General features: G+C 50.2%; 1 protein-coding gene across 1 annotated transcript in view; it reads left to right on the top strand.

Moving 5' to 3' along the window:
- The window catches only part of SPSB4 (splA/ryanodine receptor domain and SOCS box containing 4), an 81,962-nt gene extending 55,496 nt beyond the window's left edge, over positions 1-26,466 (top strand). The window contains exon 3 of the mRNA XM_006936390.5: positions 25,086-26,466. Coding sequence (XP_006936452.2) covers positions 25,086-25,213 — 128 coding nt within the window. The 3' untranslated portion in view covers positions 25,214-26,466. The remainder of the gene's footprint in view (positions 1-25,085) is intronic.
- Positions 26,467-26,737: the final 271 nt, after the last annotated feature.

The following is a 26,737-nucleotide window of genomic DNA, read 5'->3' as shown; positions in this document are numbered from 1 at the left end:
ACATACAGCTACTACATGGCAGAGCTGCATTTGAAAGCCAAGTCAGTCTGACTTCAATGCCTGGCTTCTCTCTACTACATTGGCCAGGTTAGAAAGAGGCACGTAATTAGTAAAGAAGCGACAATATATGTAGCCTCAATTATAATTCTTTGGTTTGTGTTCCAAGTTATATTCAAATTAGTCATAGTTTTGTATGCTAATTATCTTTTGAGATGAATAAAGATACATTTTCTTAAAAGCAAATCCATAATGGCTACTGACCTCAAGGCCACAAAGCATGCGGCAACTCCGCATCGCCACCTGGTGGCAGAGCTTTCTCATAGCAGAGGAGAGAGGGCTGAAAAAGAGCAGACTTAACTAGACAACAACTATGGGTAGTGGAAAGGACACCACATCTGAGGGGTTCTGGCCTGTGATCTGCCCTGGACTGGCCATGTGGGCACTGAGTCAGCCACTTCAGCTCTCTGGGCAGCAGATTCTTGATTGTGCAGTGCCTGATGGACTGGTATCCCTGAAGATCCCTTCTAACTTGTACATTCCCTGACTCTCTGTGTCTCTTACATAGTACTGAACTTGAGGGGGAAACGCTCAGGTGGATTTTGACGCACCTGAGCCAGAAAACTGGCACTGGGCAAGGAGGGCTTTCCAGAGCCCTTAGTCTACTCCATGAAGGCAGACTTCCTCCTCCAAGTGTATAGCATGGCCCGCCACGGTTTTCTTACCTCTCTGGAATCCTTTCTGACTCCAGGCCTCTTAATGTCCATTCTTACCTCCTTCCATTCTTCACTGGACCAGGGATCCTCTTCGACCTACTATAGTGCCTCCATCTGAAATAACCTCTGATCATAGTCCCATAACTCAAGTCCAGGGTTAGAGAAGGCCTAACACAGCCAGGGTGGTTTATTAGTTGTATTCTCTTGTAAGCAACAGGAAACTTGACCCAAACTACCTTATATTAATAAAGGGAATGTATATGCTTTTATCACTGACCAGTACTTGGGTAAATCGGGCTTCAGCCTCACCTACATCCAGGGTTCAAACACTATTGCCAGGGTCTAGTTTTTCTCTCCATTTCTCAGCTCTTCTTCCTTTGCACGCAGTGGTGCCTTAGGGCTACTTCATGGGGCTTGAGGTCCTCATACTCTCAATCTCCATGAAATAACACAATTTAAGTATAGACCAGTCTCCAGATCTCTCATCCCACAGGGCATCCCACAATGAAGTGAGGTTATCAGAAGGATAGCCTTGATTATCACCTTGATTTATCGAAAGATCGATCATTATACACTTTCATTCTATTAACCTTTATGTTAGTTAGTAATGGATTTTTGGTGGGTTTGCTCCCAGCATCTTTTCTCTGCTCTTTTAATAAAACATCTTCAGATTCCCTTGGGGAATATGGGTGTTCCCAAGACCCTGCCTCATCCCACCTCTTAAGCCCCTTCTGCACACACATTTCTGGAGGCACCATGGTTGGGCTCTTTCTCAAGTCCCAAAATGCCTGCAAGAAGCCCCTGGGGCCACCTGTTCCATCCTTTTTTTTTTTTAATCTTTATTTATTTTGAGAGAGTGTCTATGTGCACGAGCAGGAGAGGGGCAGGGGAAGAGAGAGAATCTCAGTCTCCAAGCTCAGTGCACAGTCCACTGCAGGTCTCAGTCCCACAACTGCGAGATCATGACGTGAACTGAAGTCAAGGGTTGGATGGTCAACCGGCTGAGCCACCCAGGCATCCCAACCTATTGCCTCCTTATCTTGCAGGGGCCAGCCTGTTGTATCAGCCTTGACTAGCACAAGTCCTGGAATGCATTCTAAGGCCCTCTTTGGGTCACATACCCACTCCTGAGCCAGTCGCAGTGGCCACTGGCTTGGAATGTGCTGATTAGCTGAGCCCTGGTCACAATTTCCACCCACACAGGTGGGATGGGGCAGGGTCTTGGGAATGCACATATTCCCCAGGGGAACCTGAGTATGTTTTATTAAAAGAGCAGAGAAAAGATGCTGGAAGCAAACCCACCAAAAATCCATTAGTAACTAACATAAGGGTTAACAGAATGAAAGTGTGTAAATGATCGATCTTTCGATAAATCAGGGTGATAATCAAGGCTATCCTTCTGATAACCTCACTTCATTGTCTCCGGAGTTTCATTTAATAGCAGCTGGATTCTGTCCTCCCTGCACTGCCATCCACAGGGGGCAGTCCTGGTGAAGACACATTTCAGTGATGACTCCAATTTAAAGACCTGGAAAAAGGGAGGTATTTCTTTAGGTTTGTGTGTTTACCCATGGGAGGGTGTCTTGCATGTGATATCATCCTGTAACTACTGGGATATCCTTCTGTCCCCTCCTCTGGTCTCTGGTGTTCACTCAGAGATCTATTTGTCTAGAGTAGATTTTGCTCACCGTGCTGCCCTGCCTGGGCTGATGTTTAAAATTCCAGGTAGAGATTTCAAATGGGAAGGGCCTTAGGGACCCTGGTCCAAGCCCCCATGCTGTGGATGGGGACCGGTGAGAGTCAGGGCTTGCCAAGGCCGCTCAACCAGTTAAATTGCAGAGCCAAGGCCCTCTGCCTGGCAGCCCCTTCCTGTGGGTGCCTCATTTCCATGGGATTCCTGAGTATCCAGGCAGGAAGGCAGCTGAGGTGAAGGCCCAGATGTAACCTTTGCCGTGAAGAATCCACAGAATCCTTTCTCTTTAGAGCAGTGGGGCAGGCCCCTCGCTGTGTATGTTGCTGGGTACATCCACTGTGGTTATTTCTTGCTGCAGGGCATCCCTTCCTAATTGTATTTTGCTCAGACTAATGTGAAAATGTAACTTTCCCAGCACACCCAAATGAGGCCAAGGGAGGAGGTGGTGTGAAAGTAGAGACTTAAATTTCAGCAGATAAACCGCAGGGAATCATCTGGAATGGATGCTGTGTGTGTGTGTGTGTGATCCCTGAGAGATACTGAGCAGCATTCTATGTGAGGGCCTGGGATACACTCTGAAATCAGATAGGGGCCCGGCCTCAAAAATCTCCTAGTTATTGGAGCAGCTGCAGATAATGGTAATTCAGTGAGATAAGATTAATCAAGTGCTCTAGGAAGTACAGTGGGGAGAATAACAGGTGTTTGGGGCAGCTGTAGCATCTAGGCAGTGCTCACAGAAGAGGGATATTGGAGTTGAGATTTAAAGAGGTTGCTAGATGGAAAGGCTGTTGCTAGATGGGTATAGCATGTGCAAAGGCACAGAGGCTTTAAAACACATAGCCAAGTGCAGGACACTGCAAGAAGTTCAAGGAGCACATGAGGCGGAGAGTAGTCATGTAAGGGTGACCCCACTGATGTAGTTGGTCATTTGTTCATTCATTAAACCTGGGCCTTTTGAAGTCCATATTTTTTAAATTTAAAGTGTATTTATATTAAATACATTCATAAAGTTTAATTAAGATGTAACAGTGAAAAGTTTCCTGCCCACCCTTTTTCCCAGCTACCCTCCCCAGAGGCAACCATTGCTGTCAGGTTCTTGGGTTTTCTTCTAAGGGATTTTTCACAGATACGCAGACAGCAGCAGACGCAGTCTACGCAGACGCAGACAGGTGATGTGCACCTTGCTTTCTTCGTTTCATAGATCTTGGAGGTGACTCAGCACCCAGAGGGCTTCATCATTCTTCTTGACAGTGGTGGGAGTTCAGCTGTAGAGCCCCAGCTGTGCGCGAAGAGACCTTCTCATCCGGTCTCTTGTTGATGGTGGAAAAGACCAGAGGTCCAGAAGAGTAGGAAGCCCACCCAAGGTCTCCCAGCTGTTCAGTGTGTTCAGTGACTGAGCCAGGACTCAAACTCGAGTCTTCTGCTTCTCATATCTACCCAAGGCCAGCCAGGCCCACTGCCTTGCCTCGATGGTCTTCATTATTAGACTGTGGGTTGGAAAAGGTGATGGGTGAGGCTGCCATTTTTTACAGTCAATGGGGGAGTAGGCTGATGTCTCCACTAGCCTTCTTGATGTGTGCTTCCAGACTTCCATAGTAACCCTTGTCAGTGTTCCCTCCCCTCTCCCCATTCCCTTTCCCCCCCTTCCTCCTCCCCAGCTTTCTCCTCCCCCACCTTTGCCTCAGAAGCCCTGTGTCAAGCCTCTGGCCCATCCCTAGCCCAGCAACTGGTCACTATGACAACAAGGGCCTTCCATCAAAAAGTGGCCTTCCAGGTATTTTATTTTGAGCCCCAATTAAGCAGGGCAGGCTGCAGGCTGGGAGCAGTGCAGGGAAGTGTGTTTTATGGCCTGTGAGAGAGCCCAGGTGCTATTTATAGCTCCTTAATCGGTGTTGCTAAATGGGGTCTTAATGCAAGTCCCGTGGCAACTGCACATTTTCATCCCAGAGAATCTCCTCCCCGCAGCCTCACTCCCTCCATCTGTCGGCCTGAGCGGGCTCGCCTGGAAGCCCCTCCTGAGGGAAATGGTGCCTTCTCTGTGCTCAGCAGCCGTCAGCAGGCTGCCTGGCCCCCCTGACCTCCTCCTGTCACAAGCGGGCCCTTTGCAGTCCTGTCTTTGGGGATATTTGGCCCACAGCTGTCCCTTCCATCAGGAACCTGGAGTCCTCGGGTGGCCATTTATCTCAGGGCTGAGGTTCTGTCCCCAACCTCCCCTCCCCCCCACACCTCTCCCCAGCCTCTCCATCAAAGCCAGAGTGGAGTGAGGGACATGTATGACTGAATATACAAGTAAACATCCACAAAATGCTTTGCGTTAATACCTCATGGTATTAACAAGCAGTTTTACTCATTCACACACAGCAGGATAACAATTATACCCCATTCCTTATAGCTGGGGAATTCAGGCTGAGGCCAGAAGAGGAATTAATTAACGTTCGCTGCCAGGCAGTGTCTTGGAGTTTCACAGGTGCCACCTCATTCAGTCTTCACGTCACTTGTTTTCGAGGGAAGGGGCCCGTTTCAGTCAGGGTAGGCCAGGTCTTGCTGCTGTAATAGACAAACCCCAGATTGCGCCGACTTCAAACAACCAAGGTTTGTTTTTGCCCATCCCTGGTCAGCCCGAGGCTCTATTTTGCAAGGTTTATGTCCTTCAGGTCCAGGGAAAAAGGAACAGCCTCTAATGGTCCCTAATGGAAAGGAGAAGACAGCAATGCACATACTGGCTGCTAAAACTTCCACTTGGAAGTGATACACAACACTCCCACTGACCTTTCATTAGCCAAAGTAAGTGCATGGTCACACCTGACTGCAGATGAGTAGGGAAAGGGAAAGCTGATCTGTGCCTGGAGGGTAAAAGCTGGAATGTTTGACAACAGCCCTAAAGACCTCACAGAAGCTCAGGGTCAATGGTGAGGGATTTTCCTAGCTCCCGCAGCTCCTAAGTGGCAGAGCGGAGATTTGAACATTCAGCTGTTTTCCCTAGAAATCTTTGCTCTCTTCCTTTCTTAAAAATTTTTTTAAATTTATTTTTATTTTTTATTTTGAGAGAGACAGAGCAAGAAAGAGAGAGAATGGGGGAGAGGGGCAGAGGGAGACAGAGAGAGAATCTTAAGCAGGCCTCACACTCATCATGGAGCCCAACGCATGGTTCCATCCCGTGACCCTGGGATCATGACCTGAGCCAAAGTGAAGAGTCAGACGCTCAACCAGCGGAGCCACCCGGGCACCCCTGTGCCCTTTCCCCATGTTGCCAAGAGGCTATAGACATGAATGCTAAAGACAGACTTCTGACTCAAATTCTATCTCCAGTATTCACCGGCTACGTTACCCCAATTAGCCGGTCATGTAACCTCTCAGAGCCTCATTTCTCTGTAAAACAGAGATATTGGTGCAGGACTATGTTGTGAACACCAGAACTTTATTCCTAAGTTTGGGGCAAACTCGTTTGGCAGCCAGACTCCATTGGAACGGGTGTGAGCCTATTTATAGTCATTCCTTATTTCCCTCAGTGTGAATATTCATAGGTCTCACTATAGAAATATTAATGTATTTGATTACAGGCGCTGCCCCAGACCACAGGGATGTTATGCAATACATGGCATATGCAACTTAATTAACAAACTCTGGAACTCTCTCAATTCTGAAACAATCTGGCCCCAGGGTTTTGGATAAGGCACATGGATCCTTCACGGGTTGCAGTGAGGATTAAGGGAGATGATGTGTCAAAAATTCTGAGCACCAGGCCCAGCATGTAGTAAGTACTCAATACTTGGTGATTATTCTAGATCCCAAGCTTGAACTGACAAGACAGGAAAGAGGCTCCAGCTTGTGGGAGATTGCCACAGGACGTGAAACCAAGGCAAGAAAAGAGTGGGAATTCTCCAGTCTGAACTTAACTGAAATCAGCAGGTCTCTTTGGTTCCTGAAAAGCCTATCCTAGTAAATAGAAGTCTTTAGGGCCTCAGACATTCTCGAGTGTATTTGTGGAATGATTCACTCTGATAGCAACTAGGGTATTTGTGAAGGTCCTCAGAAAAGAGACAACATGCTTGGTACATGTAAGGTGTATCAAATAATGTGCCCTTTCTAGCCATCGGACAAAAGTCTGAGGTTTCGTGTCAACATTCATTTCCCAGAATTGTGGATCTTGCAGAGAAGTCCCAAAACCTTGTTCCTCTGAAGTCCTCAAGGCCCCACCTTGAGGGTGTTACCTGAGACCCCACCCCTCACTCTGGTCACCTTCCCTTCTACCTGTGGTTCTACATAAAAATTCATTTGCAAAAAACTCCTGTGGCTTTGGCCAAGAGACCTGCCCTCTTGCCTCACACAGGCTGAGAACCGCAGCCCAGAGACGCCCTGTGTGCGGTGGTTGGAACCTTCGTTAACACTGCCTGGGCTCGGATCCCTCCTGAACCCACTCACTGGCTGAGTGATCTCGGGCAGGTTATGACCTCCATGTGACTTATCTTCCTCATGTGTAAAGGAAGATACTGATGGCTGTTGTGGGATTAAATGAAGCTAGTTTGCAGAAAGTTCTTAAAATAGTGCCTGGTGTAGCACACACCGTAGAAATGCTGGCCGCTATTAACTATATTATAGTGAGTCTGTGGCACAGCCGAGACCTGGGTCTTCTGTCTCTCACTCCAGGAATCTCGTCCAACTAAATTCACATTTTTGAAAATAAGTGTTGACAAGGATATGGGGAAATTGCTGGTGGGAATGTAGAACGAGGTGGCCACTGTGGAAAACAGCTTGGTGATTCCTCAAAAAGTTAAACATAGAGTCAACACATGACCCAATAATTCCACTCCTCGTTATATACCCAAGAGAAATGAAAACAGGTGTTCAAACAAATACTTGTACCCAAATATACATAGACACAGCCAAAAAAGAGGTAGAAACAACCCAAATGTCCGTCAGCGGAGGAATAAACAAAATATGGCATTTCAACACAATGGAATATTATTTAGCCCTAAAAAGGAATGAAGTTCTGTTACATGCTACAACATGGAGGAACCCTGAAGACATTGTTGCTAAATAAAAGAAGCCAGATACAGAAGGCCACGTACTGTACGATTCCATTTATGTGGGATATCCAAAATAGATAAGTTCATAGAGACAGAAGGCAGATTAGTGGTTGCCAGAGGCTGGAGGAAGGAGGGATGGTGGGAGCTAGTTGCTTAATGGGTACAGGATCTCCTCTGGGGGTGATAAAAAGGGATAAAAAGGGGCGCCTGGGTGGCGCAGTCGGTTAAGCGTCCGACTTCAGCCAGGTCACGATCTCACGGTCCGTGAGTTCCAGCCCTGCGTCGGGCTCTGGGCTGATGGCTCAGAGCCTGGAGCCTGTTTCCGATTCTGTGTCTCCCTCTCTCTCTGCCCCTCGCCCGTTCATGCTCTGTCTCTCTCTGTCCCAAAAATAAATAAACGTTGAAAAAAAAATTAAAAAAAAAAATAAAAAAATAAAAAAATAAAGGGATAAAAAGGTGATAAAAAGGGATAAAAAGGGATAAAAAGGGAAGTGGATTGAAGTAATGACTCTACAACACTGTGAATGTATTAAATGCCATTGAATTGTCGATTTTAAAATAGTTAATTTTATGTTAGGTCCACCTCACCTGAATTAAAAAATAAATTCATTGCAAGGAAGCTGTCCCCAGACTTCAGTCAACAGGGCGGTTATGCTCATGCAGGAAGTGTTTGAGGGGTGAACTCACCCTGAGCATGGCACTGGGGAGCACCCTTTATCCCCCATAACCCCTAGGACACTGTGTGCTCCCCAAATTGAGGGTGTCTGATTCATTTCTGATTCCCCAGCACCTGGCTTTGCACACAGCAGATCCTCAGGGAACATAGGACTCCAGGGGGTAATTGACGAAAGCATAGCGAATACCCACCAGCGCTGACCGCCCCTCGCCAGGTCTGTAGTATTGTGCCAGCAGCTTAAGCCTCCCGGCTTGTTTTTCTCACTGCGAAATAACATGGGATGATGGTGCTGTGTCTGGCTCACTATGCCAACCCAGAGAGGTGATGCATCTCAAGCTAGTGGGGCAGGGCTGGGCCCGGATGCAGGGCCCAGCAGAGGGCAACGGCTGCCCGTCTTCGGCTGTTTTATTATTATTACTATAATTGGGAAACAAGCCTCCACCCCCCCCCCCCCCAACTTTATTGAGATATAATTGACATACAACATCGTGTAAGTTTAAGATGTACAATGTGTTGATTTGATACCCTTTCATATTGCAAAATGATTACCCCTGCAGGGGAAGCTAACACCTCCATCCCATCACCTAGTACCTTATCTTTTTTGTGGTAAGAGCTGCTCATTTAAGATCGATTCTCTTGGCAACTTGCAAGATTGGTCAAGGGGATTCTCAATCTGTGTTCCTTTAAGAAACTGGTTTTGCCACAACCGGAACTAAAATATTTTCCTGCCTTTGTCCAACTCACACTAACAAAAAAATTAATTTTGTCTGTCATTTTTCTCTACCAATATATTTTCGTTGCTAAACCTCTACCATCTGCTACCCGTTGTCTGGAGTAAAATAAGAAATAAGAAGGTGCCTGATTTTATGGGAAAATAGATATGGACATTTTACACCAACTACATCAGTATTCTGGGCGTTGGATAGTGTCTTGTGAGGAACAGATTCTGGGACCAACAGCTCTGCCCTCTTTTCTGGGTGACCTTGGGAATCACACGACCTCTCCATTCCTGAGTTCCTCGTCTCTACAACGAGGGTAAACATGGTACCTGCCTCATAGGATGCGGAGGACTGAACGAGTTACCAAAGGGCAAGTGTCTGTTACTTGGGCGAGCTCCATATTAACCATTATTACCGTTGGTGGGATAGTGGTGGTGGTAGCATTACTGACTGATACTCTGTGGTGATCCCTCCAGTGCCCCTGGACTGCCAGGTGTCCTAACCCCTACAGGAGGTTGTACATTTTGCCAACCTGGTTGGTTCGCCAGTCTGTCTACACAAGGAAAACCGAGTGCGAAGAAGGAGTGGGTGCATTTGGTGACCAAGTGAGTGAGATCTTCCCAATCAGAATACTCAGAATCCATGGTGAGAGACGCTGGAGAGAGAGAGAATGGGGTTTTCGTGAAGTTCAGGATTCTTATGTGTCATCGTGGATATTATAGCTCGGGTCATCCTCAGCATAGAGGAACAGTGAGCACATTGCTGGATCCCATCGAGTTTGTGCCTCTGTGGTTGGATCGGACCTTCCAGAAGTTTACGAGGATGGGGGTGCCCCTCCCCCCAGGGTGGGATGACTGTTAACCAGGTTCTGACAAGGTGGTGGATGAGCTTCACTCGGCAGTGAACCGACGCCACTAGCCCGGGTCTGTGTCTGGCCCTAGAAATGTTTTGACACAGAAATGTCACATAAGAATCTGGATGTCAGGGGTTTTGGAAAGAGCAGGAAATCGGTAACACCGGACGCACCTTCCTGCTTGGATCCGTGGCTGGAGCTTGTGTGCGCCCTCTAGTGGAGGACTCCCCCTCCCAACCCTCATGCCCACTGCCCACACCTGCGCCTGCCATTCACACAGGCCACCCCTCTGGCCCCTAGGCATTGGAGTTGGCCGCCTCTGGTCTAAAATCCAAACACATCTGTGATACTAGAAGTGGCTTTCATTCATGTACTGACCATTAACTTTTTAAAAAGTTATCTAAAGCAAGAGCCATTTGCCTTGAAATGAGAAATGGAAATAGAGCAGGAGTTTGCAAATTTGCTAGCTATTATGCTGTATCATGGCTCTTTACACACGGAACATTTTTATTTACAGACCTCATCACTTGCTGCTTTTCAGTAGACACACTTTTTCTCTTCCCAAGCTATCCCCTAAATACGGGGTTCCTCTTGAGCTACTTGGATCCTCTGGCTAAAGGAGGGGGGAGCCAGGGTGAGAAAACTAGGCAGACTCCATCCAAGAATTCAGTTTACTCATCAGCTTTGCTTAAGTTAAGAAAAACAAGCTTCCACCATCGTCCTCTGGGCCTGTTTCTGAGCTCACACTTGGAAAGGTCAAATAAACACCATAAATCCATTAGAAGGCCTTCGTATTAAACCCCTGAGGCTTATGCTGTTTAGCAAGAGGCTAGGGTGATGACGTTTCCCAAGTGGAAGGAAGTTTGCCTGACCTTGGCTATTTGCTAGAAAACAGGAGTCAACTGTCCCCATTAGCCTCGATGGTTGCAGGGTACATGGCCCTGGGGCTGATTCAGGAAGGGATGACAGTGGAAGGCAGTCTTCTCTGGCTTCCTTCTCCTTTCCAAATTCTTCAGACCAAATCCCAGGTGCAACCAGGTGGACCGGACCACGCATTAGTAGCTGTCCCTGACTAGGCAGAGTCCCTCATTGGCCCCATATCTCACCACTTGCCTGCCAGCCATGGCTGGGCTTTGTTGGGCCAGGGGCTCACCTCCAGTCCATCCAGGGATCTCCACGCACAAAGAAAGAGCTACCCCTCCCTGACACACACACGGAGCAAGGCTGAGTCTTGGGGCATGGGGGCACAGAGACTGGGGACAATCAGCAGACCTAGGTTTCTTCCTCAGTGACTGTCACCCCACTTCCCCAGGAGAGTCTGCCAACATAAGGTGTGTCCCAAACCACACTGCCTGAGTTCTGGTCCCTTTTAACCACTTGAAGCTGGCTTTAAGTAAGCTACCTAACCTCTCTCGGTGCCTCAGTTTCCTCAGTCTGTAAGTGGGCTACCTCATTGGGTGATAGTGAGGCATAAGTACAGTAAGACTTAGACCATCTCCAGACATTAGAAGTGCTATGTACATCCTTGCTGTGACTGTTTAGATTTTTACTATTATTATTGCCAAAAATGCAGCCAAAGAGCCCAGAAGAACACCAAGATAGACTTTGAAAATAGATCAACCCTCATGGCTTTCCTCATGCTTCTGCTTCTGATGAAAAGATTGGAGGGACATCCCCAAAGTAGAAGGGGCTGATGGAGAGGGCCGGAGTCTGGGATTTCACCGAGCTAGATTCAGATGCGGGCTTCGTGGCGCACCAGCTGCAGGGCCTCCCCAGCAGTTGTTGACGTGGAGGCATCCTACATGGGGTGTCCGTCCCGCTGTCTACCCCAGCTGCTTTCACTTTGTTCTAAAGGACCAACTGTTCTGAAACAATAGCTGTCACGTTTGATCACCCAGGTGCGCCGGGGCCTAAGCCCGTGCCCCTCATCTCGTGCCCCCACACGCCCACACCCGACGAAGCAGGCATCGCCCCCCTTCTGCAGAGGAAGCAGCTGGCCGCTTAAAGCCAGAATTCAGCTCCAGGCCTGGGCTGTGTCTCCTTCCAGCAGCACCTTTTCCTAAGCAGCTCTGAGTTCTCAGCAGGCGAGGGTGACTCCGTTATTACTCATCAGCTCGAATTCAGCTATAAATTGTCTTCTGGCCAAGCTTCTGGCCAGATAGAGGCCAGTCCATGACTTGTCCCACTCACTTTTGCTCTTTCTCTTTTTTTGTTTTGACTGAACCTCTGATACAGAGAATTGGATTAAATACAATCCTTAGTTGTAATACACTGGCATCAGAGCCATGCATAGCCCTCTTTCATTCTAACTTGCTTCTTTATGTATTTACTTCCTTATAATTTAGTGTTCCCGTGAATCTATCCCCAACCCAAGGACTAGAACGTTGGCAGTTGGATACCCCCGTGCACATCCGTGGTTCATCCCTGCCAACCTGCACTTCTCTGAATTTTGTGTTTATTGTTCCTTATAGATTTTTCACGTACTGCTTTTTAAACTATTTTTAATCGTTTATTCATTTTTGAGAGATGGAGAGAGACAGAGCATGAGTAGGGGAGGGGCAGAGAGAAAGGGAGACACAGAATCCGAAGCAGGCTCCAGGCTCTGAGCTGTCAGCACAGAGCCCGCTGTGGGGCTCAAACCCATGGACCTCGAGATCATGACCTGAGCTGAACTCAGACACTTAACCGACTGAGCCATCCAGGTGCCCCTAGATTTCTCACTTATAGACATATGTGTAAACAATGGCTTATTTAGTTTTAGTTGTTCTTGAACTTTTCTAGTTTATCTGTTCGAATGCCACACTGTATTCATTGTTATGGCTTTAAGTAAGTCTTGCTACGTGGTCGGCAAGTCCTGCTGCCCCCACACCCCTCATTCTTCTCCTTTAGAAGGGGACACACCATGAGAAAGGGGGACCCACCCCTGAGGGCCCCAGCACTGCCCTGAATGGGACCTGCACCAACTGTCTCCGAAGGACCATTGTGCTCTCTTATGTGGTCTTTCCATGCTGGGTGTGTTTCTTTCAGCATCTGTAGGGGCAACCAGGCTGTTCCCAGGACTGCAGTAGCAGGGAAGACTTCTGGGGACATAGGACAATCCGTGGTGCAGGGTGTATCACAGCCAGAGCCCTCCCCCCCCACCTCCCTGAGGCTCTCCCCGCGTGGCCAGGGGCTGTCCTCATCCAAAGCCAGGGTGTCCAGCCATCATGCAGCTCCCCAGAGCAAGCCCCAAGTTGAAAACAGCCAGATATTCTGGGAAATTTTTCGGCTGAGTCAGGAACATCCCTCCACCAGACCGAGGAACTGGCGCAATGTGTTGCTAATTCTGTCTGCCGGTGGGACCTTGCTGGAGGGTTCTTCAGCCAGCTTAGGGCAATGTAAAAGGGCTACTTTTTAAAAATGTGTTTCTTGCACCAGAAGAGCTGGGCTACCACTTCCTTTGTAAAGATGAGGCTCATCGCAGCTGCCTCCTTGGTCCCGGGGACCAAGCACCCGTGTGCAGAGCAGAGCCTTAAGGGCTGGGCAGCAAGGATAGGAGCCAGTCCCTACCTGTGGGAGCCCAGCATCTACAGGGGTGAAGAGAACACCACCAACAGGAAGTGATTCTAGGAGAATTCAGGGTGGTCAGGGATTTATCACAGGTCGGGGGTAGGGAAACCACACTTCCCAAACAGAAAATTAGACGGTGATGTCTGGCCGCAGGGCAGAATATTTCCAACAGGGGTTGTCCCATGAACTCCTCAGGCGAGTCACTATAATGATGAGAACCACTCACAGGCCTCTGCTGGGGAACGTATTTGGGGGACAGGCTCACCCAGCAGAGAGAGGAAGCTATACTAGATGGGGAGAGGGCAAAGGCAGGGGGACGCTCGGGAGGCTGCTTTTCGTGGCGGGGTCAGGAGGTGACCAGAGGGCTGGTCGCGAAGACAGAATGTCAGGGTGGATCCGAGGTGTTTAGAAGGTGGGCATGGCAGGGCTTGCTGGTGGGGCCAATTTGGAGGGCAAAGGAGGGCTTAGGAGCCCGAGACATGGCCCCTAGGACAGGGATCCCACCAGAGAAGCACAGTGGTGAGGAAGATGGGCCGGGGGAGATACGTGGGTTCTCTGCTGGGTGTTGGGATGTGTGTGGAGCAGCCCCATGGAGCGGGCCTGTAGACTGTTGTGTTGGAATCACTGGGGATCTTGTGAAATTGCTGGGCCTGATGCAGCTGTTCGGGGTAGGCCGGAGCTCCCGCATTCCCAGCAGGCTCCCGGCTGAAGCTGATGCTCCTGGGCCATGGATGGCTCCCGAGGGTCCCAGACTGGGGCCGATGTAGAGGCTGGTGTGACGCTGTCCCCGACTCAGGTAATAGCAGGGGCTAAGTACCTGTCGAGTTGAGGTCGATAGTCATTTTAGTTTCACCTCCAAAATGAAATGTTCCTCAGGCTTCAGGAACACCACCACTGATCATTCCAGTCAGAATTCAGGGACATGAGAATGGAAAGGGAGATGGGCCTTTCTGGAAATGTCTTCATTTGAAGAGTGAGGCACACACCATCTCACAGTGTACATTCACTCCTGGGACTCGCCTGGGCACCCTCATGGACACTTGGCTAAGATCGAGGGTACAGCCTCTACTCCCAGTAAAGGGAGGGCGCTGACTTTTTCTTTTAACAGACTAGATCTTCAACAACTGGTTTTTGTTTCCTCAAAGTGTCATTTGAGAAAACTGTGAACTTTTCCCAATGTTACTTACACAAACGGGATTCCTTGAACGCATCTTAGAGAGATGGCTTTGGAGCCAATAGGCATCCTCACCCAGCAGTAAAGCTAACTCTTATTCATCTTCTGAAACTTCTCTTACTTGCAGCCTCCTCCAGGAAGCCATCCTGGATAATCCCAGGCTGGGCTAGGTGCCCTTCTTCCTGGCTCTCACAACCCCCCTTACAATTCCTGCTCTTAAACACAAACCCAGCTGGGCTGCCACCATTCATTCTCATCTCCCTGACCCATCTGTAGCCCCGGGAGCCCCTGTGTGCCCAGCTCCCTGCTCAGGTCCTGCAAAGCAAGTTTAGAAGTAGAAGTATGATGAGTGCCTGCATCTGTGATTCATCGTTGCATTAGAGGGACAAGACTTTATCCTCAAAGTCCACAAAATGACACTGGGACTCTGGTGTCCCTCCAAGCCCTCTTAAGAAGACTTTGATTATAACAGTGATGTCCTGGGGCGCCTGGGTGGCTCAGTTGGTTTAAGCGTCCGACTTCAGGTCAGGTCACGATCTCATGGTCCGTGAGTTTGAGCCCCGCGTCGGGCTCTGGGCTATTGGCTCGGAGCCTGGAGCCTGCTTCCGATTCTGTGTCTCCCTCTCTCTGCCCCTCCCCCATTCATGCTCTGTCTCTCTCTGTCTCAAAAATAAATAAACGTTAAAAAAAATAATAATAACAGTGATGTCCTCATGCTTTGATTTCCCCATCTGCAGGATGGGCCAGCGAAGAGATCTTACATCATTCAGGGAAATTTCAAGTTTGCTGTCAACAGAGACTGACCTTGGCCCTGTAGGAGGACGGAAGCCGAGCTAGGATTTCTCTCCAGTACCGCTCCCCACACCCCTGCCAGGCTCTCAAGAGGCTGGGCAAGTGACGGGATCTTCTTTCCGTCTCCCCAGTCCTCCCCCCCCCCAAGCCTAAACACACAGAGGCTTCTTCAGCCTGCAACCGCTTAGGGGCTGAGGCGGCTCAACAGGCCTAAGGCCACAAATCCCCAGAGAGCCCCAAGTCCCCCAGCACCTGCCTGGAGCCATTCATTCTTCCTCACAGTGGGGTGAAGGCAGCAGCCGACACCCACCCACTGGCTTTGGCGGGGCCTGGGCACAGCAGCGGCAGAGTGAGTGGGCAGGCAACCCCAGCTCTGCTAGATCCAGGGCAAGAGAGCAGAGAGCACCCATGGATAGAAGGCCCTCAGATGAAGGACTCAGGTCACCAAGAGTCTTCATTCCTTCGGCAGCGCTAATGTGAGCCTGTGGCTAACATGAGTCTCACTTGGTAAGCCTGAGTGCGGCCTCCGAGCACCCAGCCCTGCCTTTGATAACACAGCAGAGTACGGCTCAGTACCACCTCCCCCAGGAAGCCCACCTTGCCTGTGCTAGCATGAGAGCCACGGCCCTAGATCTCCAAGGCTCATCTAACATTTATCTCACGGAAGCCTTGCCGTTCACTTTTTTTTTTTTTTTAATTTTTTTTCAACATTTATTTATTTTTTGGGGACAGAGAGAGACAGAGTATGAACGGGGCAGGGGCAGAGAGAGGGAGACACAGAATCGGAAACAGGCTCCAGGCTCCGAGCCATCAGCCCAGAGCCCGACGCGGGGCTCGAACTCACGGGCCGCGAGATCGTGACCTGGCTGAAGTCGGACGCTCAACCGACGGCGCCACCCAGGCGCCCCTGCCGTTCACTTTCTCATGTACGTTGAAGCCTAATTTGATTGGGTTCAGTCAGAGTCCTTCCGCTGCCAGGATCAAATCTGATTTCCGTTCTGCCAAGGGTCAGCTGTGGAAGGGACCCTGAGCCTTCTTGCCAAACCACTCGCCACGCTGATAGAGGCTGAGACCCTAAGGAGGAAGGCGAAGCCACCCTGGCAGCTGGTGGCCGAGGCCCGCCAAGCCCAGGGCTGCCAGCTGCTCAGCCACTTTTCACTCAGCTGTGCAGCAGCTTCAGGGCGAGGGGGCCCTGAAATGGACCTGAACAGAGATGAACCGAGCTCGAGGGGCTCCTAGCTCCCTGTACGTTCTCAGTCTCCAGCCCTGCGCCCCCGGCCACTTAGTGGCTACCCATCCCACCCGTCTGCCCCCCCATCCTTTATCGCTGGGGATGGTGAATCATGCAGCTGGGGTGAGGAGGAAGGTGAAAGAAAAGAATGCTGATGGGTTGAGCGAAGAAGGAGAGGGTCCTGTGGCCACAGTGGGGGAGGCTGATCCAGTGGTCAGAGACTGGGGTGCTGAAATGGGCATTTAGGGAATGTGGCTGAGCTCCATGGCATGACCCAGGGGTGGGCACTGGGTGGAGGGGAGTGTCCCAAGCACGAGGTGGTCCAGAACCAGGAGCCTGAGTGATGAGAGGGTTGTGCCTGTGGAGGACTGCGTCAGAGGCGGAGGCGGCAGGTGTGGGCGGAGAGGGGACCTGGGAGGCCGGGCCAGCACCCTGACAAACAAGGGGCCAGAGGTCGGTGGATGAAAGAAGCAAGGGTCAGAGCCAAGGGGTGCAAAGAGGAGGTGGGAATTCTCACAAGCGAATGGCAGGTGTGGAGCTTCAGATGTGCAAGGAGTCTGCCCGCCTCCTGGGCCTGCGGGCACAGACGGCCCCCAGGGAAGGCCGAGGGGCCGTGGAGTCTGGGAGAGAATGTTACGGGCCCTTCAGGCAGGAGGTGGGGGGAGCTCCTGGGGAAGTCAGGGGTGCCATTTTCTGCGTACAAAGCTGCAGTTCCAGGGCACAGTGGAAGATTGGCTGAGGTTTGCGGCCAGAGGTGAGGAGGCAGAGAGCGTCACGGGGAGGATGGCGCTTGAGAGAAGCGACGGCCACTGGCAGGAGATCTAACGGCTCTTCATGCCCATCCCTCCACCTTCCTTCACATGCACGTTCCATTTCCTCTCTCCTTTTCCTGGAAACTCGTGCCATCCTGTTTCTTGGAGCACGTTTTCATTCTGCAGGAGCACCTCCTTGAGTAACAATCAGACTGGGTGGGCAGAGGCTCCTCTTTCAGAATCTGAAGGGTAGCTGCTTTTCGCTCCGTAGCAGTGCAGGTCCCCTGCGGTGGGAGCGCTGTGGAGTCTTCGGGTGACCGCTGTCTTTCTGGACCCACCTTTCTGGAGAGGACTGGGTCAGGGACCTGGGCGGGCCAGACCCGCGGGCGCTTCATCCTGATGGAAGCGTCTCCCCCCGGCCAGCATGCCCTCTGCGGTGGAGAAGGGCTGGCTCGTGCTCCACTCGGCATCTCTGTTTGACCGCAGCGCTGACCAGGAGCTTCCCCGAGGCTGTCTGTCTCCTGCAGAGAGAGAGCCGAGGCTTCAGCTGTCCCAGATGCTGAGCTTGTAGTTCTCCAAGGGATTACCCTGATGATAGCCCATGTCTTGCCCTCTGTTGCTGGAGCTTGGGGCTTCTCCAGGGCTCCTTTGGTGAGAGCCGTGTCCACCCCTGGTGCACAGGGCTGCCAGTTCTCTGCTTGATCTTTCCACCGTCCTGTCCCTGTCTTCCCAGAATTTAACCGAACGTCTAGGCTGCTGACTGCCTGTCTTGCTTTCCAGTACTGTTGTCAGATCCTTTAAACACACACGTGCACACAGGTGCACATCTCCTCTGCCCTTTCGAGAGACATGGGCGGGAGAGGTAGAAGCCGGGGGTCCAGGCTGCCGCCCCAGGCACAGCCTCACACAGTTCAGGTGGTGTTTCCTAGCACACTTTGTTCCGGATTCTCCCCTCTGGAAGTTTCCCACGTCCCTGCTCCGCGGTGTTGCTAGGGAAGGCCATGCATTATTTAGGACTGTTCTGTTGTGCAGCATTCCCATGCTTGTGAAGGGGCTCGCTCGCTCTCTATCCCGGGGGAAAAACGCAGGCCCCACCTGTGCTGTGGGGACCATCTGTGCCAGTGACGCTTGTTGGGACAGAGTTCATCAGAAAACGCTGCCTATGTCCCAGCTGCAGTCACAACACTTTTTGCTGGGGAAACAGTGAAGCTTGCTAAGAGAAAACTCCAGATTCCAAATGCTTTCTAGATATGAGCTGAGGTCCCTGCAGAGCATGATGGGGCCGGTTGGTACAGGGATGCCATATATTTTAGAAGTGAATGCGTAATGACATATTTGTCCATTTGTGTAATTAAGTGGAGCGACACTTGACAGGTATAGACAGAGAAGGCAGAGAAGCCACGCCATTGGCGAGGAGGTGACACCTAGTTGGGGTCCTATAGAGGAGGCAGGCTTCTGGCAGGCAGGCGGGGGGTCTGACAGCTGAAGGAGCAGCATGAGGGGAGGCCCAGAGGCATGCAGGGAATTCTCTGAGTCTTCTGACACCAAAACCATAGTCTATGGATGAGTGATTAGCACGGTGTCAGGCATATAGAGCGTGTATGTGGTTGCCCATTTGCGTGTCTTCTCATTTCTTTTCCCAAAAACAAACAGTACCCACCTCTACTGAAGTTCAGATTTCAAGGCTGGCGCTCAAACCTTCCCCTCTCTGCTGACCACTGTCTATAGCTGTTGCAAAAGAATTTCATCTCCTGACCTTAAACTGTTGATCTTTTTTCAAAATATCAACGTAGGGATGGATGTAGGGTAGGACTCACATCTTGGCATCTTCCACTGCAAGCAGAGGAGACCTCAAGGGGCCCAGGGAAGCTGCTTAAGCCACCAATCCCTGTGTGGAATCTCCACCATTCACCGTTTCCATCACAGATATGGACTCTCTAAGCCAGATGATCTAACTTCCCCACTTCGTTGACAGCAAAACAAGAGTCCCTGAGAAGTTCCGTGGCTTACTTGGGCTTGTACAAGGGGTTGATGGAGAGTTACGGAAGAATTCAGGTCACCACAGAACCTTGGAAATGATTGCCCTGTGATATTTTTAGCGTGGAACCAGACATGCAGCCCCAGCTTCAATAAATCTTCATCAAGAGCAGAGCATTGTCAATTAGGACCATGTACTGAGGCATTTTTAGAAACACAATAAGTAAATTGCTACTATTTTTAATGGTGCCTCTTGGGCTGATGGCCTGAAATAAGACCTACCGTAGAGAGAATGTCTTTAAGGCAAGGAGCATGCGGTGGCATACTATCGTCACAACACGTGGCCGGAAGTGTTGCTGTCCCCACTTTACAGATGAGAAAAATGTGGTCCCGAGAAGGTGAGCCAACTGCCTGGCCCACTGGTGGTGGGAGCGGGAGAGGGGATTCTGAAGCAGCTTCCTCTCCTCACTTGGCCCCATTGAGGCCGCTGGGAAGACGTCTGGCTTGTGTCCACACCCCCCAACCATGGAGTGGAGGCACTCCCCACTCAGTCAGTGACCTTTTATTTTTCTTAATGTAAATGCATTTTTGATGTATAAATATGCAGAAAGCATGCAAGTCTCAGGTGACAAAGCTGGATGGTTTCTATAAATTGAACACGCGGGTACAACCAGAACTCAAAGAGCAGGACAATACCTGTCCCCCAGCTTCCTCCTGTCCCTCCTTTTTTTTTTTTTTTTTAATATTTATTTACTTTTGAGAGAGAAACAGAGTGTGACCCAGGGAGAGGTAGAGAGAGAGGGAGACACAGAATCCAAAGCAGGTTCCAGGCTCTGAGCTGTCAGCACAGAGCCCAACACGGGGCTCAAACTCACAAACCATGAGATCATGACATCAGCCGAAGTCTGACACTTAGCTGCCTAGCTGCTTAGCCGACTGAGCCACTCAGGCGCTCCTCCTCCTGCCCCTCCTAATCGCCCCCTGCCCAGTATCGCCACTGCCCTAATGTCATCATCTTGTTTTGGGAACTTTATAGGTGAAGTCACACAAAATGTACTTTTCTTTCACTCCAAATTATGTTTGTGATTCATCCGTGTTTTTGCATATAATTGTGGGTCCTCCTTCTCATGGCTGGTTAGGGTTGTGCTATGTGAAGATACACAATTTACGCTTACATTCCACTGTTGGCGGACAGTAGAATTGTTTCTGGATTCGTGCTCTTACAGATACTGCTTCTGGGGCATCTGGGTGGCTCAGTGGGTTAAACGTCTGATTCTTGACTTCATCTCAGGTTGTTATCTCACCGTTTGTGGGTTCGATCCTCGCATCAGGCTCTGTGCTGACAGTGTGGCACCTGCTTGGGATTTCTGTCTCTCCCCCTCTCTCTCTGCCCCTCCCCTGCTCGCTCTCTGTCTCTGTCTCAAAATAAATAAACTTTAAAAACCAATAATGCGTCCAGGAGCATTCGTGTACCTGCATTTAGCACACTGGTGCACACTGGAGGGAAATCTGCAGGCCACAGGCTCAGCTTTAGTTTTCCGAAATAGTTGTGCCAGCTTACGTGCTCTCAGCGTCACGAGAGCTCCAGTTGTCCCACATCCTCGTCTGCACTTGCTATTGCCTTGTTTTCATTTTGGCCATTCTGGCTGGCAGACAGCAGAGTCACATTGTAGTGTCAGTTTGCACTTCTCTGGCGATTCATAAAGTCGAGCACTTCTTCACATACTTATTGGCCACTCGCATAGGTGCTTTTGTGAACAATGACTCCTTTCCGATTGTCGTCTTGGTTGGAAAACATTTCTGAAAATGGCTCCTGTGCTGAAAGATTCTGTGTTTCTCTTCCCACCTGGTTGATCATTTCCAAGCCTCGGCATTTGGCAGTTCTCCGAAGGGTTCCAAAGCCAAGGGGAGTCAGAGAGAGGAGTTGGAGGGTGGGCCCAGCCAACACTGGGCATCCCTGAAGTGCTGGAAGTTCCACGGCTGCAGCAAGGCCTTGCTCTGTGCACCCTGGCATTGCTGTGCAGCCTTCAGTTTACAGGTCGCTCAGAAATTAGCAGAGATGATTTTTATTTCCTATTCGGAGCTAAAGACGTGCCCTGAACTCCAGCCCCAGCCCCCTTTCTCACTTCCTTTGGAGTTGGGCTCTGGACTGATTTCAAAGACCGCAGAGGAATGAGGATAAACAGAGTTCTTTCCTCCTCCTCAGCCCCTAACTAGGCAGGGAACACACAGGGCATTGGGTTTGCTTGACAAGGCTTAGCATTTTGGGGATTGAGGACCTGATGTGTGCCTAGAGCTTTAAAATATTTAAGGAAGCTTTCAAGCTCTGGCATGATTATCAGACATTAACAGCTCAGAATTTTCCTGATGCAAAGTGCCAGCCCCTCTCCCCTCAGAGCCAAAACCTACCTTGTTAACAGCCCCCCCCCCAAGCTTATCCTCCCCAAGGGCAACCAAACAAATGCACGGGTGGGGAGGAGATAGCTAGAAATGGCACGTGTTAAACACCTACTCTGTGTTATCATGCTAAGTGCGTTACACTTTCCAGCTCACTGAATCCCCACCACAATTAAATCCCCACCTGAATTGAAACCTGCCCTGTTGGGGGGGGGGGGGAGGGGAGGGATTTACAGGAGCATGGGGGAGCTAAGGCAGACATGCTTCTGGGTAAGAGCAATTTATTCCAATAGCTTAAAACATCTATAGAGGACATGCCCCGAGGCAGAACATCAATTCGTTCATTGAACAGACAATTTCCGGGCCATCCCCCTGTGTGCAGACTGAGGGCTGTAGGTCCCAGGACAGGTGAGTTGGCTCATGTCCTTTAAGAAGTTCACAGGCTGCTTGCAACGAGGAATGGAATTGAAAACCCTTGCCACGTTTGTCTAAGTGGAGGAAGAGTGCACTTCTGGTCAGGACACCTGGTGCACGGGGCCCACCTGGGCTCTGCCACGAGTGGGGACTGGCTCCTGGCTGGGGCCCTTACCGGCCATATGTCCTTGGGCAAGTGACTTACCCTCTTTGTGTTTCAGTTTCCTCCTCCTTAAAATAGGGATAGGGGTGCCTGGGTGGCTCAGTCGGTTAAGCATCTGACTCTTGGCTTCAGCTCAGGTCACGATCTCATGGTTTTGTGAGTTTGAGCTCGGCATTGGGCTCCGCGTTGACACTGCAGAGCCTGCTTGGGGTCCTCTGTCCCTCCTCTCTCGGTCCCTCCCCCACTCATGCTCTCTCCGTCTTTCTCAAAATAAATAAGCTAAAAAAAAAACTTAAAAAATAAATCAATAAAATGAGGGTAATAATAATAGTTATAATAACTTCTACCCCAAAAGGTTGTTGTGATATGAGTTTGATAATACATTCACGTGAGCAGTTCCCCACAGCACCTGACCACATAAGTCTTCAGTAAAGAGTGACTACAGTTAACCTGAAACTAATGTGACATTGAGTGTCAGCTATACTCAAAGAAAAAAAAATATAAATAAACAACTTAAAGTAATTATAAGTAGATAGGAGGATTGGGATTTGGGAGGGGGTGTTCACAGAGGCATGATTTGGGGAGCAGCGCAAAGCTTGGATCAGAACCAGATGGGAGGACAGGGAGAAGGAGAGCTGGGTACCAGGGTGTAGCTATGGGAACGCCTCAAGAGAGGTGTCGGGTGTGGGTCTAGGCATGGTGACTGTGTGACCATGTGACTGACGGTGACTGATCTGCTCTCTGGGCCTGAAAAACAGGAGGCCAGGCCTCCCTGGCCAACATGAGTGTTCGTATGAGGGCCAAAAGAGGATACGGAGGCAAGAATGTTTAAAGCCACCAATACTCCCCGTGGATATGCCACACAGCACAGCCTCGTCTCGAGTGAAGGAGAGCTGGGGACACTCTGGTGTGTGGCTTCCAGTGCACCGGCCACGTCCTACTTTAACTCGAATGGCTCTCCATATTAACTCCGCAGCTCTCGTAAATGAAAATTCCTCCAAAACACACTCTTGACCTCTTTCCCATCCCTTATATTATTCCTATCACAACTCTTGTGTCAGTATTCACTACTTACAGTTTTATGGCATCTTAGCACATTATAGATGCTTTTAAACTGTCACTTGTTCTGTTACCAAAAAAGCATTCAGACGCAGCTCCAGGGGGCACCTGGGTGGCTCCGTTGGTTAATTGTCCGACTCTTGATTTCGGCTGGGGTCATGAGTTTGAGCCTCACACCGGGCTCTGTGCTGACAGTGCAGAGCCTGCGTGGGATTCTCTCTGTCTTCCTTTCTATCTCTCTCTCCCCTCCCCTACTCTCTCTCTCAAACAAAAACAAAAACAAAAACCTTAAAAAAAAAAAAAGATGCAGCATTAGGCCTCTAACGTGTTACCATCAGCTTGGGGAAACTAGCCCTATATAAGCCATATGAGACAACATGTTACCACCATCCTCTCATTCCTGACCCAGCTGACCAGCACCATTCCTCTCCCTCCAGACCTTCCAGGCTGTTTTATGCCTCTGTGCCTTTGCCTGTTCTCTCAGCCTAGAATACTCCCTTCCCTAACGTGACATAAAACTCCTATTCATCCTTCAAAACCTTTTCAGCAATCCTCTCTTTGAAGCTTTCAAACAATTCTTCCATAGGAACTGCCCAGTTTCTGCCCCTTGTGCACTTAGGAATCATTGCATCTATTACACTCTGTTACAAGTATTCACCTGCTTAAACTCCAGCCCGGAGCCCTTCTCTACTTCCAGGACTGCCTCTGGCCTTGGTTTAGTTATCTCTGTATACCTAGGTCCAATCAGAGGGCCTGGAAGAGAATAAGAGCTCAATAAATATGTGTGCAATAAAACTAATTAAACTTGGTCCCACATCCAGATGTTCTATGGGTTATGAATTTTAATTCATGAATTTTCCCAGAACTGGATATTAGAAGAAAATACATCCCTCTGCTGATTATCGAAAGGTGCTACAGGAGAAGTTTGAGGGTTCAACGGAATTTCAAACAGCCTCCCCAAGCCTAACCTGTTTCTAGGAGGAAGCCCACTGCAGATCCCCTCCTAGGTCAGAGGCTTTCATTTTTATAGGGACCTGCAGAGAGAAGTATTTTTTCCACTGAGACACACAGAACATGCATATCAGAGAAACAGCTTTCGTGGAATACTTAGTCTTGCTATGGCCATTGCTCTCCATTTTCTCTTTCTTGTCTTTCTTCTTTGTTGTTTTTTTTTTTTAATTATTTTTTTAAATTGCTGGTCACCATCCAATGAATTGATTTCAGAATTCTATTTATTTATTTATTTATTTATTTATTTATTTATTTATTTATATTCTTGAGTGGGAGAGAGAGACAGAGTGTGAGAGGGGTAGGGGCAGAGAGAGAAGAAGACAGAATCCAAAACAGACTCCAGGCTCTGAGCTGTCAGCACAGAGTCCGCGACCAGGCTCCAACTCACCAACTCCGAGATCATGACCTGAACAGAAGTCAGAGGCTTAACTGACTGAGCCACCCAAGCACCCCTCTTTTTTTTTTTTTTTTAATGTTTACTTATTTTTGAGAGAGACAGAGAGTCAGCGGTGGAGGGGCAGAGAGAGAGGGAGACACAGGATCTGAAGCAGGCTCCAGGCTTCAAGCTGTCAGCACCGAGCCCGAGGCGGGGCTTGAACTCATGCGCTGTGAGGTTATGACCTGAGCCGAAGTCCGACACTTAAGCAACTGAGCCACCCAGGCACCCCGGTTTCGGGATTCTTTAATCAGTTGCTTCCCACAGTTTGAAAACCCCTGCTCTAAGCCTCCAGCTAGTATAACTGAAGAAGCCTTCCCGGAGGAGGAGTCCCAGCCCTGGAGGCCAGATCAGAGGAGCAGGTGCGCCTGTGGTGGGCAGATGGTAGGCAGGGGTGAGCAGGTGTGTGAAGGCAGCGGCAAGACTAATCCACTTTCCTCTCGTTGCAGCTGAGCCCCTGCCGCTGATGGACCTGTGCCGGAGATCCATCCGCTTGGCCCTGGGCCGCCAGCGCCTACGGGACATCGGCTCCCTGCCCCTGCCTCAATCTCTCAAAAACTATCTGCAGTACCAGTGAGGCTGAGGAGCAGCAGTGGGGACCCACACACAGCAGGGCCTGGGCCTGTCATTTCACGGTCACACAGTACATTCAGGAAGGCGTCCTCCTCCTCGCCCCAGAACGCCAGGACACTCCGTTCTTGGAAAGGACCAGGACGCGTTCCCAACGTTGAAAGTGAAATGTCCCTTGCCAACAGTATTTGCCACCCTGGAGGCAGCCCTCCTAAGTCAGGCGCCTCCTTGGGAGCCATGAGGAGCCCGGAGCCTCCACCCAGCGGAGATCCTGCCCCCCGACCAAGAAGACACAGCAGCCCCGGTATTGATCAGAGAGCGTGTCTCCTTATTCACGAGAATGAATGAAACATTTGTGCGGGAGGCTCGCTGTGGTGTGCCCGGTTGCAGACAGGGCCGGGGAAGACTGGCCAGCTCGGGGAGGAGAGTGCGGCCGAATGATGAAGGACGAAAGCAGCTTGGTGCCGACGCTCTCTTGACACCTCGGGACTTTGTGCTCCTTTGAAAGACTGTGACCCAGGGATGCCTGATGACAGAATTGGCAAGTGGACAAAGCCGTGTGTAGACCCCTTCCAGCTTACCTCTTTGCACATTGTTTACTTACCCTTTCACGTGCCCTCTGTCCCCACCGCTGACCCACAGTTCCCTGGCTACCCGCGGCACCTCTCTTCGGGGAAGCTGAGTCTGACTAATTCACCCCGGGGACAGAGTGTAGCCTTGATTATTATTATCTTACACCTGGTGGCATTTTAAAAGAGGAATGTGGTGAGGGCAGTACGTAGTCCAAAGGTGCTAATGGGGGAAGTGGGGGCATCGTGACACCCGAGTGGATGATGGCCTCAGGCTGGGGAGCCTTCCTGGGGTGCCGAGGGACTCTAGGCAACCGTCCATTCAGATGTACCTAGCCGTCACAAAGCTTTATTTGAGCGAATTATTTTTTCACTTTAGGAGACACGAACGAGTTTGTTTCTGTTTCAAGCGTGTGTGCGATGTGCTGTTTATTTATCAGCTTGGGGCTGCACGGGCGGCCCCGGACCCGTAGGGGTGCAGGTCCCGAGCCTGGTCCTCTCCTGGGGATGCCGCCACCACCCTTGTTGGGCATCTCTCGTGCACTCCCAGAGCTCTGTCCAGACTCCGTTATAACTGGAAATTGTCACCGCAGTGGGATCCCAGAGCCCCAGACGGCACCGCCTCCCCCGACTTTAATGTGAATTTGACTGATGAATGAGGAGCGTTTCTAATAAAGTGTGTTGTTCAGTCCTTCCGCTGTTTACTAAATGCTGTGTGGGGAGGCGTGGGAGGGTGTCCTTCATCAGCCTGGCTGGTGTGTTCCCAGACCCTCATAAGGCAGAAGTGGGAACCCCTCTCCAGGCTCTTCTCGCGTCTTCCGTCTTGTCGTTCCCACTTGAGCCCAAACCCGAGTCACTTTACAAAGGCCTGCCCCGGAAGAACGAATGTGTCTGGGGCCTGGGTCCCCACAAAGCTAGTCCCCACGGTGGGAAAACAGGTTGGACGATGCTGGGGTGGGGGT

This window comes from Felis catus, chromosome C2, assembly GCF_018350175.1.
Source record: "Felis catus isolate Fca126 chromosome C2, F.catus_Fca126_mat1.0, whole genome shotgun sequence".
Lineage (NCBI taxonomy): Eukaryota > Metazoa > Chordata > Mammalia > Carnivora > Felidae > Felis > Felis catus.
Note: the sequence above shows the minus strand (reverse complement) of the source record. Positions and strands in the feature narration are given on the sequence as shown.